We start from the raw sequence: 18,455 nt of genomic DNA, 5'->3' as shown, positions 1-18,455 counted from the left end.
CTAGTGGTTTCATGCTCGTGGATCACAGTGTGACCATAATCCACAAGCAGAAAACTCATTGAGGGAGGCACCATTGGAAAGTGTAGACTCTCCCTTTTCCAAGGATGCCTTCATCAACACTGGGGAGGCCTTTTTGGCGTATAAAGTCCCACGGAGCGTGAGAGAGCACTCGCCTCGTCGCGCCGGTGGATACTTGTGATGTTAGAGCGCCTAACGGTGTGCTGACATTACAGATGGGCTGGAAGGGAAGGTGGCAGCTGAAGCCGATGGAATTCTGCTCCAGCCCCACCCTTTACTTTTTAAACCCTCCTCTTTTTAAACCCTCCAGCATCGACTGATGGCCACACTGTGGAGGGTAGCCCGGGCATCGTGATACCTGCACTAAAGGGCTGAATGTGTCCTAATGAACCGAGTTCTTCTGTGAACTACTTAAAATATGCATCAGACACTTTCAATTTAGACAAATCAGAAAATATTAACTATAGATTTACACATACAGACTGACTATTCGAAACAACAGCTTGTGTCTTTGTCCTATAAACCATTATACACTGGCTTCACATGATTGCTAGTTGGACAGAATCAGGGCACTAGAGTGAATGGTTTTTTTTTTTTTTTTACTTATGAATATTACTTCTTGGGTTATCTACTCTACCACCCCTCCCTTTACTTCCCCCTAAAGCAATGCTTTAGATAATGTTCCACAGAGCTCAAGTTGCTCTAAGGACTCTATTGGCACAACTTGCCATACTGATTTCCTCTCTGCTACCCACAATGTATTATGTATGACAACCCCTGACCAAGCAGCTCTTGGTAGTGGCTTTTGGGCTTAGTGAAATATATCACAAATATTTTTTTAGGGCATTGTCTCCCAAAGAAGTGTCATGCTGGTGCCCTGTTTTTAATTGAATATTAATATACCCATATAGCCGTCCTTCAAAAACAAGTGATGTTCCACTGATTCGTTCTCATAAATCAAACTTTCTGATTCTTTTTTGCAGAAGGCGTGTACAATGCAGTCTAATGATCGCCGAGCGTGTTCCCCAGTCTTCCTTCAGCCTCAGAATGGAAATGGCCATCGGTGTTCGGGTTATGTTCCGGGGAGGATTGTTCCATTGCGCCCACCACCGCCTCCAAAGAGCCAAGCATCAGCCAAATTTATCTCTGAGACACAAGACAGCGAGGCAACTGTTCGTCCATGTTCACTGGATGCCCGTCTCCAAGCAGAAGCCATGAGGAAAAGGCACAAGAACACGCTCATTTGTTGCTGCATTTCTAGTCTTTCATTTTTTGTTGTACTTGCTATCAGTTTAGGAATTTCATCGAAGTATGCTGTAGATGGTAAGTTTGCGGTAGGAATGAATACAGAATATTCTTGGAAATGCAGCAGAATTTTTTAGAAACATTTATCTAAATGTTTGGTTTAAGGGTGCAAATGTTCTGGTACAAATGACCAACATGAGAAATATAATTGTAGTTAACCACAAGGATTTCTAACCCTACATTATGTGGTTCTCGATCGCACTTAAATGTCTGATCATAGGATGTAGTGGCCTATGTGTTCTGATGCACCACACACAAGATGATAAGGGCAAAACCGACGAGTGAATACAACATTTCAGAAGCTTGATGCTGTTCCATATCTTATTTTGATCGGAAAGAGGAGTCCGCTGCACTCCAAGAATAAAAGAAGAAGTTTAACTGGACGTTCAAAAAGAAAGTTCGTTTTCTTAGAGTGGTCAGGATGTGGCCCTTACTGTCCAGGAAGGGCGGAGAATAAATGACAAATGCAAGACCTTGTCAGCACAAGGTGGATAACCTGAGCACTCCTGTGTGCTATTAAAGCAAATAATATCCTATGTGGTATGTTAGTTCAAAGTTTTAATCACTTTGTGTCATTCATGTAAACAAATTTGCTAGCTGCAATTTTATAATTCCAATGTTCTCCATGTACAGAAAACGAAAAAGTAGTATCCACACAATGCTATTCAAAGGTTCCAAGAATCAGGTTCATAACATCATGTACGTAATCCAAATCCCCAATGCATTTCGAGCAGGATGCTCTTCGTCAGGGGGTTGCAGGTTTACTGTGAACAAGTGGAAAATAAAAGATGCGTAAGTCAGGAGCCGAGTGTTTTAAGAAGATATAAAAAAAAGTGATGCGAAGAAAAGATGATAGAATCCAGACTTGAAACCAATGCCAGATGTAAAAGCATGTCAAAATGTGAAGTGGATCCCGTGAACAGTGATATGATACGTGAATCAATTAGTGAAAAGTAAGAGCGGTTAATATTGAAAAGGTCAAATGTGCTACACCAAGCAAGAATCCGAATCGTGAAGTGTTAAACATCCAAAAGAATAAACTAGAGGGATATACATAAAAACGTGGAAACGAGTGCCGTGGCGTCATGTAAACACCTTACACGAACATAAACCAAAATAAAGAAATGTCAACAAAATTACGCGATTATAGTCACCAGAGAAACTGTGGGGTTTGAGGTAGTTGAGTAGATACAGTGACCGAGGTGTAAAAACTCTTACCGGGTTATATCGAGGTGGACCGAAGCAGTCACCGGTAGAAAACGCCATCGGGAGAATGCGGAAGTATCAGATGATAGTGCGCATGCGTCTATTTTTAGATCGCGAGTGAGAAAATAGAAAGCGGACCAAGTTCGGCAAGATGTGATAGAAAGGAAAAAAGGAAAAAAGCCTAATCTGAAAGTGAAATGGGTAGAGAGTGAAGAGACAGGAATGTGGAGAGGAGCAAATGTGGGAGAACGAACCCCCAGCAGTGAAAAAGTAGAAAAACGAGACGATGGAAATAGTAAGAGCAATGTCAAAAAAAGATGATGTGAAAAAAAGCAAAGGGAAATGCAAGCGTGAAGGGCAAATGCATTTCTATAAGAACAGAAAAACAAGAAATAAACAATATGTACAGGAAGGATGCAATATATAATTCAATGCTGAATTCAGGTACATTGAGTATGCAGGCACAAAATACTGAAAAACCAACAGGGAATAGTAAAATGAGTGCATAATGCAAGTTGAATTAGAGGAAGCTGCTAAATTCCAGACGTTCGTTGAGTCCTTTTGGTACGGTGGTACCAAGTTTGAAAATCCAAAATAGTTCTCGTTGCAACAAATATTTTTTGGGGTCAATACCCTCAGGTTTCTCTACGACCTCCAAAATGAGGAAGCAGATTTGACTATTGTTATGATTTTGCTGGGTGAAGTGAGCAGACACACATGATTTTAAGTTTTTGTTTCTGATGTTGCTCCTATGTTCATTGAGCCTGGTCTTTATTTTGCGCTCGGTTTTCCCTACGTAGGGTAATCCGCAGGGGCACTTCAGAAGATACACCACGTTGGTGGTGTCACAAGTCGCATTGGTTTTGAGTGAAATTTGTTTACCAGAACTGGGATGGTTTATGTTATTGCCTGGGATGATGTTGTGACAGTTCTGACAATTGTGACAAGGTATGGTTCCTTTATACACAGTAGATTCAATGGTGCGTGGTTTTATAAGTGACCGTAAGTTCTTAGAACGCTGGACGTAAACATCACCATCAAAGACAACAAAATTGAAACATCCATATACACCAAACCTACAGATCAGAACAACTACCTTCATTACTCCAGCTTTCATCAACTCAGTCTCAAAAAACATCTGCCTTACTCAAAACAAGTTCCAATACACAACCCAACGTATTTGTCTCGAATTTCTCAACCAAAAGTCATCTGATCAAAAAAAGCATCAAAACTCACTGGCAAATACTCCAATTGGAACCAGACTTCAACAATTTGTTTAATCAAATTCCCATTTTTGCTTACCAGCGTTCTAAGAACTTACGGTCACTTATAAAACCACGCACCATTGAATCTACTGTGTATAAAGGAACCATACCTTGTCACAATTGTCAGAACTGTCACATCATCATCCCAGGCAATAACATAAACCATCCCAGTTCTGGTAAACAAATTTCACTCAAAACCAATGCGACTTGTGACACCACCAACGTGGTGTATCTTCTGAAGTGCCCCTGCGGATTACCCTACGTAGGGAAAACCGAGCGCAAAATAAAGACCAGGCTCAATGAACATAGGAGCAACATCAGAAACAAAAACTTAAAATCATGTGTGTCTGCTCACTTCACCCAGCAAAATCATAACAATAGTCAAATCCGCTTCCTCATTTTGGAGGTCGTAGAGAAACCTGAGGGTATTGACCCCAAAAAATATTTGTTGCAACGAGAACTATTTTGGATTTTCAAACTTGGTACCACCGTACCAAAAGGACTCAACGAACATCTGGAATTTAGCAGCTTCCTCTAATTCAACTTGCATTATGCACTCATTTTACTATTCCCTGTTGGTTTTTCAGTATTTTGTGCCTGCATACTCAATGTACCTGAATTCAGCATTGAATTATATATTGCATCATTCCTGTACATATTGTTTATTTCTTGTTTTTCTGTTCTTATAGAAATGCATTTGCCCTTCACGCTTGCATTTCCCTTTGCTTTTTTTCACATCATCTTTTTTTGACATTGCTCTTACTATTTCCATAGTCTTGTTTTTCTACTTTTTCACTGCTGGGGGTTCGTTCTCCCACATTTGCTCCTCTCCACATTCCTGTCTCTTCACTCTCTACCCATTTCACTTTCAGATTAGGCTTTTTTCCTTTTTTCCTTTCTATCACATCTTGCTGAACTTGGTCCGCTTTCTATTTTCTCACTCGCGATCTAAAAATAGACGCATGCGCACTATCATCTGATACTTCCGCATTCTCCCGATGGCGTTTTCTACCGGTGACTGCTTCGGTCCACCTCGATATAGCCCGGTAAGAGTTTTTACACCTCGGTCACTGTATCTACTCAACTACCTCAAACCCCACAGTTTCTCTGGTGACTATAATCGCGTAATTTTGTCGACATTTCTTTATCTTGGTTGACGTTCGTGTAAGGTGTTTACATGACGCCACGGCACTCGTTTCCACGTTTTTAGGTATATCCCTCTAGTTTATTCTTTTGGGTGTTTAACACTTCACGATTCGGATTCTTGCTTGGTGTAGCACATTTGACCTTTTCAATATTAACCGCTCTTACTTTTCACTAATTGATTCACGTATCATATCACTGTTCACGGGATTCAATTCACATTTTGACATGCTTTTACATCTGGCATTGGTTTCAAGTCTGGATTCTATCATCTTTTCTTCGCATCACTTTTTTAATATCTTCTTAAAACACTCGGCTCCTGACTTACGCATCTTTTATTTTCCACTTGTTCACAGTAAACCTGCAACCCCCTGACGAAGAGCATCCTGCTCGAAATGCATTGGGGATTTGGATTACGTACATGATGTTATGAACCTGATTCTTGGAACTTTTGAATAGCATTGTGTGGATACTACTTTTTCGTTTTCTGTACATGGAGAACATTGGAATTATAAAATTGCAGCTAGCAAATTTGTTTACATGAATGACACAAAGTGATTAAAACTTTGAACTAACATACCACATTGGATATTGTTTGCTTTAATAGCACACAGGAGTGCTCAGCTTATCCACCTTGTGCTGACAAGGTCTTGCATTTGCCATATCTTATTTTACCATAGGCTTCCCCACTTTATTTCTCAGGCTACCTATTTAGAATGAATATCAGTTTTAAAGATGAGTCGAGATGTAAACTCAAGCTGTGCCCATGCCTGGAAGTAATTTAAATCCCAACTCCGTTATTCTCATGTACTGAGGTGAATATAATCATTGATAATTTCATTAACACCGGTGTACAGACTCAGAAGACGTCCGAGTAGGTGGAAAGTTGTAGACGATAAACATACTCTAATTTTTTCAGTAGCAGGGCCACTGGAATTATGCAAAACACTCAGCTGGCGCAGAATTGCAGAATTATGAATTTGCTGCATTGGCCACATAATCCATAATCTGCTGCATAATTTTTAGATTTTAACAAAAAAAAACATTTCACCTTCAAACAGAACAAAAGTTGCTAAAACGCTGCAATATGTTTCTGCACAGTGGAAGGTCCTCAGTGAAGGTTGATTAGTCAGTCAGTATGCAGTGGTTTTTTCCTGTATTTTGATAGTTAAAGGTGTACTAATGAGCTAAAATTTTAGCTAAGTCAGTTGTATCGGGTAAAAATTATAAAAATAACGAAGTAATGCTGTCACAAATGTCTCATGTTGCTGCATAATGTGCCTTTTCTTACCTCTTAATTTAGTCAACTCCGTCGCATAATTTGGTCCTCTTTTGCCACATTATTCCAGTAGCCGTGGCTATTGGCGACTAAATGGTGTTAAAAATCCATTATAAATGATAGTGGATGCCTACCAAATTACAACTGTGTGAGTGTTTAGCACTTATCCGTGGCAACTCCTGTTCTCCTTTCCCTACTTAAAAATCCAGTTCGTACTGATTCTATGTAGCAAGATGCGGCATTTACCGACATGAAGTATCACATGGGTGTACTAAAATGTGTGACTTGAACTGTGTGTTTAAGGGAACAGAGGTATTTTTGTCCTGGTATGACCCCTTTTGCTAAATTGATGTCAAGATCACGAAGAAAGAGCTTCAGTTTAAGATTCGATTAATAGTATATGATTTTCTGCTTTTTATCTCCAAACTTGGAGGTGTGGTGAAATTAATTCTGATGTATAAGCCATTGATAACTAAATAAGGGTAATCACGATGGTTGATGTTAGTTCTGTTGCCCTTGCACTAGCTGTTTGAAGGTTAATGTCCCCAGCGGTAGTGCAGTGGAATTCGCTGAAACCGTCTCGTTCATTTAACGGATCCTGGCGCTTTCTTTTTATTGGAATATGTTTTTTCAGGACAATCTGCTCCTGCACTTTACTCTGGAAAGCTCCCGGGTTTTCTGACGTACTTAATAAATGCTGCTCTCTTGCTTAGCAAGAGTGCGTACTTTGCTACCCATTAAGCACCCTTCTTCCATTGGTCAATCTCTTTATAATCTGTCTCCCGGGGGGCCGGAAGCTTCTTGAAGTTCTGAGAGTGATATGCTGCTGCGCGCGCGCAGCCCTCTGAACTCTGCACCATCCTGTACTCACCGGACTGTTATTTTACAGGAAACTGTCCGGATCAAAACTATTTTCTCAGTAACTGGAACCCGGGACACGACGTTGAGAGGAGAGTGATCATCAGCGCCGGGGAGAAGTTTCGTTTGAAGTCCGACGCCACAGTGCACTCTATAATCATAAGAGACGGAGGTATGTGCGCACCAGCCCTTCTTTCATAACCTGCTGTTACTTTCTGCTCTACCTTCCTAATTGGACACATGTTTTGCGCTGTGCCTTTTAAGCTTGCTTTTATTTCATGTCTCTGATGATTTTTTATGTATGTATTCAAATCTGGTACCCTCTCCATCGATGCTCCTGCTAGAGACAGAATGGCCATTAAATGACCTATTGTTTCTATTAAACGGTGGGACTGTGTACTGTACATCTCATCAAATACCATACTATTGATCTCAGTTTAAAAATGTCTGCTGTACTCTAACGTTCAAAATAATGGGTTGTCCAAAGGTACTCAGATTTGCAACTTGTAAACAAAGTCAGTGGAGGCTGCTCCTCTAAGGTGGAGGAGTGTTGCCCCACCTGCTAGCAGCAACATTTTTTACAAATAAAACGATGATAAACCTTTGTTTGTTATCGTTTTACTTTTGCTCTCGGAAACAAGGCTTGGGGTTGGGGTCAGAGAGATGACAGGCTGGTGGAGAAGTGGTTGCACTGCTATTCAGTGCATGTGGCGGTCTGGGTGGCCATCTCGGAACGGCCAAACCATCATGCAAACTGAAGCTCTCCAACCCGAGCTGCGTTGCTGGTTTGGAGAGACCAGGCACAGGTTCCCATTCTATCTTGGAGCTCAAATCATTGGTGCTTAGGCCAATCCTGATGCTGTTTTCAACAGCATGAAAGCAGCGTCCGGATTGGCTGCGGTGCACTGTTTGAGCCTGTGCTCGCAGAAGAGAGGGGAATGATGCGGCAAGGCAGGTGAGTTAAAAAAAATATATATTTTTGTCCGCCCCGTCCCATACCCCGATCCCCACCCTACACTCAATCCACACACCAGCCGCTACTGAACAAAGTACGATTTACATTCAGACTCCAGTTAAGAAATCTGTTGTGATACTATATTAGCTTACAGATAATATTGTATAAAATCATACTTTAAAAAAAATGCAGCTTTTGGAAAAAGGAATGAAGAAAATATATACCTCTTTTAAACTAAACAAATGCAGTGGAGTATGTTGAATTATCGACTTTAAAGATTGTGGTACCAATATATAGTGGCCATAATATCAAGGACCAAAACATCGGTAACGCATATAGCTATTTTTACTATCCTTAAGTCCACATCTACTTACCTTGAAGATCTATATTATCAAGATACATATATGTAGAGTTTAGCAATGTAAACCTTTACTTACTTATACATTTTACTTATTTATATATACTTGTCGATATTTTGGTTCCTGATGTTTGGTCCACTCAACATTCTGGAGACCATATTTAGGTGGAATAGTTGCAGTACTCCTTCTTGCTAGGATGCAAACATATGGACTCAACACTACCGCTGCACCATGTAGCGCCTGGCAAGCCGTTAGTGCCTGGTGCATGTTCTGTGTTCTGCCCTTTGTACAGTTGCACATGCGGCACAGTGGTAGACGTAGACTCTCATGGAGTGGTACCCAGCACCCTTATATTGTGAGCTTACCGTTATCACTGACTCAAAAGTTTGTGGGAGACGTGCCTCTGTGAATAAGGGACAATTACTTCACTTTGCAAGGTCTCACCTGGCCTGCAATACCTTATTGTGCGTTTGCAGATCTTGCCATCCGGATCCTGGGATCAGTCGGAGAGCTCTTATGTCGGTGATTTCCTCCCACATTCACAAATCTCTCTTGAAGAGGTACTACACATGTGTAAGCCTCTGATTACTATTGTCCCGATGGGATATTCAGTGTTTATTCCACCCAATAAAATCCAATACCCATGCAGATTTTTGTGTTTGCCACACTTAAATACGCATGTCCCAGTAATTAGCTGGTCTTTTTGTCACTGTTAAAGGACAGCTGATTTGACCTGCTAAATGTAATAAGGTTACAGACTGTTTCTCATCTGGTAATTGTATAATGTGCTAATGTGCTCACAACTCATAATTATGACTCCTAGGCAAACCCCTGTTTCCAGTCAGTTGCAGTCCGGCATTTGGGACTTGATTCACAAAAGTAAATATACCCATGTATATTTGCTTACCTGTATATTTACTACTACATCTAGGTTTAACTCTCCACTTTTTGCATTTCATTATTTCGGAGTGGAGATTTGTACCTAGGTGTAACCCTGCACTTTTTGACTAATCACCATTTCTCAATGGAGGTTTACGCCTGAAATACAGACATGCATGACTCCACCCCCTCAAAGGAGGGAGTGGAACCTCCTACCATTGCATTTACAGTCATGAAGTTACTTCAGGTAATATTACAACTGTATTTTACATTCCGTCTAGTTGGCGGACATTTCTGCTACTGGATCGGGGAAAGGGAATATATAGTGAAACATAATCAAGGTTGTCCTTTTTTTTAACTAAATGAAGCATTTTACTGTATAATACAAATGCCTATTTAAAACATTTTATATTTATAACATTTTATATTTAAACTAGAAATGATAAACTAAAAATGTATAGCACATTAATTCCTCACCTTAAATATATATAGTAATATTTTAAATGTATTACGTTTATAAACAATTCTTAAATAATAATTAAAACATATTACTCTGCTTTACTGCCTTTTTTTATATAATATTTAGCAAACTTGGTTTAATAAATTTAAAAGCATTTAACATTTTATGAAAAAAGTTTAATCTAATTTTATTTTTAAATTACATTCATTCACAAATCTTTAAAATATTTAGATTATTCGTATTGAATTCATCACTTAAAATATTTATGCATATAATTTGACATTTTGAATTAATTATATCATTAGTTCATATTTGGTGCTATTTTAGTTTGGCCCAATGATATTTATGGGCATGTGTTGCAGTACCAGTGATTGGCCATGTGTACTGCTTGCCTTATTCCAACACTGGAATGGAGTACATTTATACCTTTTTTGACACTGTTAGGGTTGTGGTAACTTCAGAAGAGTATTATTTAAATTAAATTGCCTTATTCTTTTGTGGTTGTGTGTTTAGGTCTTGCCTAAGACAGCGCACATGTGATGTCTCTTGTAAGAGATTTTCTGTACTACATGGGCCTTGGAGCCCGCCCATTGCTTACCATGCATTAGGTTCATTGTCACTCTTATTTGCTGCCTCATAATTGACCACCACATGCCACTTTCACTTCCTCTTTTTTCGTTTTTCTTGCATGGACCAATTACTGATTGCTTCAATTTGACTATTTGATTAGTATCCTTCTGCTGCTCTTGCTGTGATTGAGGTACTATTTCTTTTTCCCCATACGTGTTGCTTCTTCCCTCCCACCGCATCCATGTTGTGTCTTCTCTTCCACCGCTTCCATGTTGCTTCTCCTCTACCACTCCCTGTCCGTGTTGCTTCTTGTCTGTGTTGCTTCTATCCCCCTTTAACTTCTTCCTTCCCATCCTGTCGCTTTTCCCCTCCCACACCCTGTCTCTCTTGCTTACTCCCTTGCTTCTGTCCACCCGCCCACCCTTTTCCGCGTTGCTTCTTCCTGCCCGTCCGCTCTTTTCTGCGTTGCTTCTTCCTGCCTGCCCACACTTTTCCGTGTTGCTTCTTCCTGCCCGCCCACCCTTTTCTGCGTTGCTTCTTCCTGCCTGCCCACCCTTTTCCGCGTTGCTTCTTCCCGCCTTCCCACCCTTTTCCATGTTGCTTCTTTCTGCCCCCCAACTGTTTGCGTGTAGCTTCTTCCCGCCCCCCAACCTTTTGCGTTTAGCTTCTTTCCGCCCCCAACCTTTTGCGTATAGCTTCTTCTCACCCAACATTTTGCGTGTAGCTTCTTCCCGCCGCCCACCCTTTTGCGAGTTGCTTCTTCACGCCCATCCACCCTTTTGCGTGTTGCTTCTTCCTGCCTAACCTTTGCGTTTAGCTTCTTCCCGCCCCCAACCTTTTGCGTATAGCTTCTTCCCGCCCAACATTTTGCGTGTAGCTTCTTCCCGCCGCCCACCCTTTTGCGAGTTGCTTCTTCACGTCCATCCACCCTTTTGCGTGTTGCTTCTGCGCCCGCCCACCCTTTTGCGTGTTGCTTCTTCCCGCCCGCCCACCATTTTGCGTGTTGCTTCTTCCCACCCGCCCACCCTTTTGCTTCTTCCCGCCCACCCTTTTGCCTGTTGCTTCTTCCAGCACGCCCACCCTTTTGCCTGTTGCTTCTTCCCGCCCACCCACCCTTTTGCCTGTTGCTTCTTCCCGCCCACCCACCCTTTTGCCTGTTGCTTCTTCCCGCCCACCCACCCTTTTGCCTGTTGCTTCTTCCCGCCCGCCCACCCTTTTGCCTGCTGCATCTTCCCGCCCGCCCACCCTTTTGCCTGCTGCTTCTTCCCGCCCGCCCACCCTTTTGCCTGCTGCTTCTTCCCGCCCGCCCACCCTTTTGCCTGCTGCTTCTTCCCGCCCGCCCACCCTTTTGCCTGCTGCTTCTTCCCGCCCGCCCACCCTTTTGCCTGCTGCTTCTTGTGGTCCTGTATAATATTGGTATAAAAGGCATATAAGCAAAACATATCTAGCAGCCTTCTGACGGTCTCCGTGGATGACATATCTTGAACGGACTCACAGAATGGTCCAAATAAGTATATGTAAAATAATTTTCGAAGAGGAGAGTACTCCTGCCGTCAGTAGGATTTCTAATATCCGTTAAAGATATGTCATCCATGGAGACCGTCAGAAGGCTGCAAGATATGTTTTGCTTATATGCCTTTTAGAACCATATTATACGGGACCATACAGGTATTACCTGGAATGTGGTGAATTCACCTTCAGAGATTTAGTGCTTGCCCTGAGGAAGTCGTCGGGTGAATTTTCCTGAGACGAAACATGTGTCGGCTACTTTTGGCGATGTTATCTACAACCAATTTTCTTGCCTGTACAATGTAACTACGGCTTTGACAAGAACGAAAGAATGATATCCCCCAAACTAGATTTGCTAAAATTTTTATTGTATATGTGATCAGGTTTACCCAAATATGTCTCTTCAGAAAAATGTAGCCCCTTGCAGAATAATCATAAACCGACCCATTGACACGAAAAAGTATACCTAGATGTGTAGACGTAAGTTTGTTTGTCCTAATTTGCCAATTTGTTTTTGTTTATGGGCTTCTTACAACTTAAAAGCATCACACTTGATGACAACGTTTTTAGGTTTCTGGGTAGCAACTCTTAGCCTTGCAATCCTAACTTGTTTTAGAAACAGATGGCTGTGCATTTTGCACTTTCCTGTAAAACGTGTTTTCCCCTCTTCAGCTAATTCCCGTAGTCTGGGGTAGCAGTAGCATGACACAAAAGGTGAATGCAGTGTAAGTAAAACAATTCTAGTGCACACGTAGGCAGACAGGTATGCACACATACATTTGTTTCTATACGCTTACAATTGCAAAAGAACAGTGACATCATTAATGTTGGCATTTATAGTACAGGTTGTTAATCGGATGACACATGTAAAAGTCCTTCGTATGAACATCATACTTCTCGTGACTGGTGCATATATGTAAGCATTGACCAATTCTTAAACTGTACATCTCGTGTATTATGCTTCTATGAATATGTAATGGTTTTGTCATACCACGTGAATGAATGTGTGTCCTCATGTAACATAACTGGTACTATGTAAAGCGCTATGATACCTGATTTAGTTCGGGTCAAGTTCGCGCTATATAAAACTCTGCAAAAAAAAAAAATCATTTTGTTTATTGTGTATACTCTGTGACCTTTGAGATTGCTTGGGACGTGGGTGGCCGTACCCATTTCGTTCCCTGGAGCACTTTTTTAAGAGAGTTTCTGTTATCATTATTGGTTATGAGCAAAGTGTGACCTAGCCACGTTTCTGAGTACATTGCTTTTTAAGTTAGTTTGTGTTGCTTTTTAAGCCTGTGTTTCATTTTAAGCCTGTGTTTCATTTTAAGCCTGTGTGGCTTTTTAAGCCTTTGTGGCTTTTTAAGCCTTTGTGGCTTTTTAAGCCTGTGTGGCTTTTTAAGCCTGTGTGGCTTTTTAAGCCTGTGTTGTTGTGTTTCTTTTTAAGCCTGTGTTTCTTTTTAACCCCGTGTTGCTTTTTAAGCCTGTGTTGCTTTTTAAGCCTGTGTGGCTTTTTAAGACCGTGTGGCTTTTTAAGACCGTGTGGCTTTTTAAGACCGTGTGGCTTTTTAAGACCGTGTGGCTTTTTAAGCCTGTGTTGCTGGGTTTCTTTTTAAGCCCGTGTTTCTTTTTAAGCCCGTGTTTCTTTTTAACCCTGTGTTGCTTTTTAACCCTGTGTTGCTTTTTAACCCTGTGTTGCTTTTTAAGCCTGTGTGGCTTTTTAAGACCGTGTGGCTTTTTAAGACCGTGTGGCTTTTTAAGACCGTGTGGCTTTTTAAGCCCGTGTTGCTTTTTAAGCCTGTGTTGCTTTTTAAGTCCGTGTGGCTTCATAAGTTCATGTTGCTTTTATGTCCGTGTTCCATCTGCCCTCCTACCCCATCCATGTTCCCTCTTCCCTCACAGTCCTTGTTCCTTCTTCCATCCCACCCTTCTGTCCATGTTGCTTCTTCTCTTCTGTTTTTTCCCTCTCACTCCATCATTTGTGATGCTTCTTACCTCCCACCCTGTCGTCTGTTTTGTTTCCTTCCTACCACTCCCTGCTGCCTGTGTTGCGTCTTCCCTCCCATCCCTGTTGTCTGTGTTATTTCTTCTTTCGCACTCGTCTGTGTTGTTTCTTCCCTCCCACCCCCTGCTGTGGGTGCTGTTTCTTCCCTCTCACCTTCGTTGTCTGTTTTTTGTTCCTTCCCACCCTCCTTTGTCGGTGTTGTTTCTTCCCTCCTACCCCCATTGTCTGTGTTGCTTCTAACAGCCCTTTGTGTGCGCTGCTTTAGATGTGGTGCTGTACAACATGGCTAAAAGACATTGGCAACGCCAATACCTTTTTGTCTTTCCCAATGCTTGTTTGTATTAGTATGTTCTTCTCAACCCTCCCCTATCAAAATATCTAATGAACCACTCCAAATTAGTAGTAGGTATTCCCAGTTTTCCAGCCACTTCACCTTGCGTCTACAAAAACGTATACCAACATGTGTAGAGGTTGCCGGACATGTGTGGCGACTTCCACACATAAAAGGTAGGAAAGGAGGAGCTCTCAGGCAGTAGGCATAGCATTTTGTAATAAATACTGCAGTACTACTTTTAGGATTACAAAATGCTGTTTGTGTACATGGGCCCTTAGTGTTTACACAGTGATCTGCTGTTTTGTCAGCCATGCCGCATTCAGATGTTACTTAGGGCATGATACCTTAAATAACCAGTGCTACAAGATTTTTTGAGAAAATGATCTAATAACATAATGCTTTGTAGTCAGTCAGCATATGAAATTGTCCTATCCTGCGAAAGCGATATAGCAGTCGTAGCAGCAGTGGCCAGCAGCTGGTGTTGAATACCACCGACGTCTCCAACGCTGTGGTATGACTTAACGTGTGTGGAATTTCAGTAGACACGTGAAACTGAAGCTCCGAGCAACACACTGACTTTCCAGCGCTGATTTGGGGTTAAGTGCCTGAGGCAAGATGTTACATAGAACCCACCTTAAACCTAAAAGTGCAATATTTATTTATTTTTAAAAACTCATTCACTAAGATACACAGTACATTCTATGGTAACTACATATTTCTGCAGCAATGAATGGGCAGCAACGCTCTATTACTGCTCAGATGTGACTTACGTTTGTTAGCATTTTATATTTCAGAGTTGGTGGTTGAAAGTGCTCATACATGATACTTTGGTCTACCTGTTGTAAAGAAGTACAACTTTAGGCCTGTTGGTTCCCATAAAGTGTGTTAACACAGCAGCCACTGCATATCACAGTCAAGGCCGGTGGGTGGAGGAGAATACTGTACCATCTGACTCATCCAAAACCCATCTGCACTGTTTGCCAGTGCAGCATGTAATATCTATTTATATATAGAGAGAGATGCACGAACGTAGTATATATAAATTGCATAAACCTGTAATCTTACGTGGTAAACTGATCAGCCAGTCCTTACCTGATTTTTACAAACAATGCTAGCCGCTGAGCCAGAGTGGTAGGAGACACTGTTCTTAGCCGTCCTTTTAAATGAATAACATATATTTCTTGTTTATTTTTGCTTTTGGGTGCTGCTTTCGAAACGTTTTATTGTTCAAATGGCAGATGTTTTATTCAGAGATCAGATGGTTTCTCTTTTCTGTTGACTGTCTTTGTCTTCTCTATTGGTATGTCATTTAGTGCTTTTTAGGGCTCGGCCTACGTCAACCCTGCGTCAGCAGGGGAGGCGGAGCTCCGAGCTCTTATGTTATAAAAAAAAAAAAAGTTTCTTTAGGGGTCCGGGCTGCAACATTCCTTAGTGCGCGGGCTTTTTTTTATGGCATCTGCATAGTGATTCGTCTTCGCTGTGCTGTCTTCTTTTTAGTAGCCTTGACGCGATAGGCTATATGTCATTTACGTCCGCCATGTTTGGCATTTTCTCTGCGGTTTCGCGCACGGCCGTCCATAAATATCAATTAGGAGCTGTCAGGGAGGTGCTATAATGGAATCCAGATGCTGTGTGCGCGTTCACCATTCTGCAGTGCGTTTTGGTGGGCGCGCGCCATGCATTATTTTGTTGCTCCTTTCATCTCAGGTTTACTCGGCTAATTTCAATGTTTGAATAGCTGAAATGCTTTTACCAAAATTTAAAATGTTTGTTTGGAATAAAAGGTTTACATTTTTCAGCTAGCTTGCACCTCCTTGTTTGAACACAAAATGTAAAGCGAGTTTGTTTTAGAGCACTGATAGCCCTGTGAGGTGATACTTCAGGGTCGACGTGATGGGTGCTTCGGGCTGGCTTGCCAGTTTGTTTATTTAAGCGGCTGACATGGTAAGTGGAATAACGAGGGAAGAACACGGTACCAGCTGTATATTTGACTGTCACTCTTAGCTGCGATAAAAATAAGTGGGAAAGTGCAATTTCGGATGATATTGAACATTCACTCATTTCAACAATTATGCATTTAAAAAGATTTTGTAGTGGTATTTTATTCTGTATAATATAATCTGAGCCTCTCTGGGTCACCCGATTTCCTACATGATATTTCTTCACGCCTAAAGCTGCCGTGCGTGAAGGACTCTGTTGACACAGTTCAGCTACTTATTTAAAAAAAAGAAAGGTTTGTTATTTGCTCAACGATGTGTCAGTTAATATGCGTCTGACTATGCAGGAGTTCCCAGGAGCACCTGACGGGTGGCGAGTTCAGTAAGAGGTAAAGAGTGCGCTTTTCATGCCCTACTTCGGGTTCACAGTGTGAGTTTGGGCGGCTGCGACACCAGCTAAATATAAATCTGGCGCAGTCCTACTGGGCTCCATGCTGTATGTCAGTCTATGAGGGAAGGCGCCGTTCTGCTCTGTGCTGTGGTGAAGGATAGAGTAGTGCAGAGTGCATAGTGGTAGTGCAGAGTGCATAGTGGTAGTGCAGAGTGAGAGTGCGAGTGGTAGTGCAGAGTGCAGAGTGGTAGTGCAGAGTGCAGAGTGGTAGTGCAGAGTGCAGAGTGGTAGTGCAGTGTGAGAGTGCGAGTGGTAGTGCAGAGTGCAGAGTGGTAGTGCAGAGTGCAGAGTGCAAATGGTAGTGCAGAGTACAGAGTGGTAGTGCAGAGTGCAGAGTGAGAGTGCAGAGTGCAGTTTGGTAGTGCAGAGTGGTAGTGCAGAGTGGTAGTGCAGAGTGGTAGTGCAGAGTGGTAGTGCAGAGTGGTAGTGCAGAGTGGTAGTGCAGAGTGGTAGTGCAGAGTGGTAGTGCAGAGTGGTAGTGCAGAGTGCAGAGTGGTAGTGCAGTGTGCAGTGTGCAGAGTGGTAGTGCAGAGTGGTAGTGCAGAGTGGTAGTGCAGACTGGTGGTGCAGAGTGCAGAGTGGTAGTGCAGAGTGGTAGTGCAGAGTGCAGAGTGGTAGTGCAGAGTGGTGGTGCAGAGTGCAGAGTGGTAGTGCAGAGTGGTGGTGCAGAGTGGTAGTGCAGAGTGGTGGTGCAGAGTGCAGAGTGGTAGTGCAGATTGGTAGTGCAGAGTGGTAGTGCAGAGTGGTAGTGCAGAGTGCAGAGTGGTAGTGCAGAGTGCAGAGTAGTAGTGCAGAGTGCAGAGTGGTAGTGCAGAGTGGTAGTGCAGAGTGGTAGCGCAGATTGGTAGTGCAGAGTGGTAGTGCAGAGTGCAGAGTGCAGAGTGGTAGTGCAGAGTGCAGAGTGGTAGTGCAGAGTGGTAGTGCAGAGTGCAGAGTGGTAGTGCAGAGTGCAGAGTGGTAGTGCAGAGTGCAGAGTGGTAGTGCAGAGTGCAGAGTGGTAGTGCAGAGTGCAGAGTGGTAGTGCAGAGTGGTAGTGCAGAGTGCAGAGGGGTAGTGCAGAGTGGTAGTGCAGAGTGCAGAGTGGTAGTGCAGAGTGCAGAGGGGTAGTGCAGAGGGGTAGTGCAGAGTGCAGAGGGGTAGTGCAGAGTGGTAGTGCAGAGTGCAGAGTGCAGAGTGCAGAGGGGTAGTGCAGAGTGGTAGTGCAGAGTGCAGAGTGAGAATGCAGATTGAGAGTGCGAGTGGTAGTGCAGAGTGGTAGTGCAGAGTGGTAGTGCAGAGTGGTAGTGCAGAGTGGTAGTGCAGAGTGGTAGTGCAGAGTGGTAGTGCAGAGTGGTAGTGCAGAGTGCAGAGGGGTAGTGCAGAGTGGTAGTGCAGAGTGCAGAGTGAGAATGCAGATTGAGAGTGCGAGTGGTAGTGCAGAGTGGTAGTGCAGAGTGGTAGTGCAGAGTGGTAGTGCAGAGTGGTAGTGCAGAGTGGTAGTGCAGAGTGGTAGTGCAGAGTGGTAGTGCAGAGTGGTAGTGCAGAGGGGTAGTGCAGAGGGGTAGTGCAGAGTGGTAGTGCAGAGGGGTAGTGCAGAGGGGTAGTGCAGAGTGCAGAGTGAGAATGCAGATTGGTAGTGCGAGTGGTAGTGCAGAGTGGTAGTGCAGAGTGGTAGTGCAGAGTGGTAGTGCAGAGTGGTAGTGCAGAGTGGTAGTGCAGAGTGGTAGTGCAGAGTGGTAGTGCAGAGTGGTAGTGCAGAGTGGTAGTGCAGAGTGCAGAGTGGTAATGCAGAGTGGTAATGCAGAGTGCAGAGTGGTAATGCAGAGTGCAGATTGGTAGTGCAGAGTGCAGATTGGTAGTGCAGAGTGCAGATTGGTAGTGCAGAGTGCAGATTGGTAGTGCAGAGTGCAGAGTGGTAGTGCAGAGTGGTAGTGCAGAGTGCA

At 42.8% G+C, this 18,455-nt stretch overlaps 1 protein-coding gene across 1 annotated transcript in view; it reads left to right on the top strand.

Annotated features, from left to right (window-relative positions):
- Positions 1–18,455, top strand: part of CEMIP2 (cell migration inducing hyaluronidase 2) — a 360,647-nt gene that overhangs the window by 99,097 nt on the left and 243,095 nt on the right. Inside the window, exons 2-3 of the mRNA XM_078675757.1 lie at positions 1,002–1,341; positions 7,106–7,246. Of these exons, the coding sequence (XP_078531883.1) occupies positions 1,014–1,341; positions 7,106–7,246 (469 nt within the window). The 5' untranslated portion in view covers positions 1,002–1,013. The remainder of the gene's footprint in view (positions 1–1,001; positions 1,342–7,105; positions 7,247–18,455) is intronic.

Source organism: Lissotriton helveticus, chromosome 2_1, assembly GCF_964261635.1.
Source record: "Lissotriton helveticus chromosome 2_1, aLisHel1.1, whole genome shotgun sequence".
Classification (NCBI taxonomy): domain Eukaryota; kingdom Metazoa; phylum Chordata; class Amphibia; order Caudata; family Salamandridae; genus Lissotriton; species Lissotriton helveticus.
The sequence above is the reverse complement of the archived record's forward strand: the minus strand, read 5'-3'. Positions and strand labels throughout refer to the sequence as shown.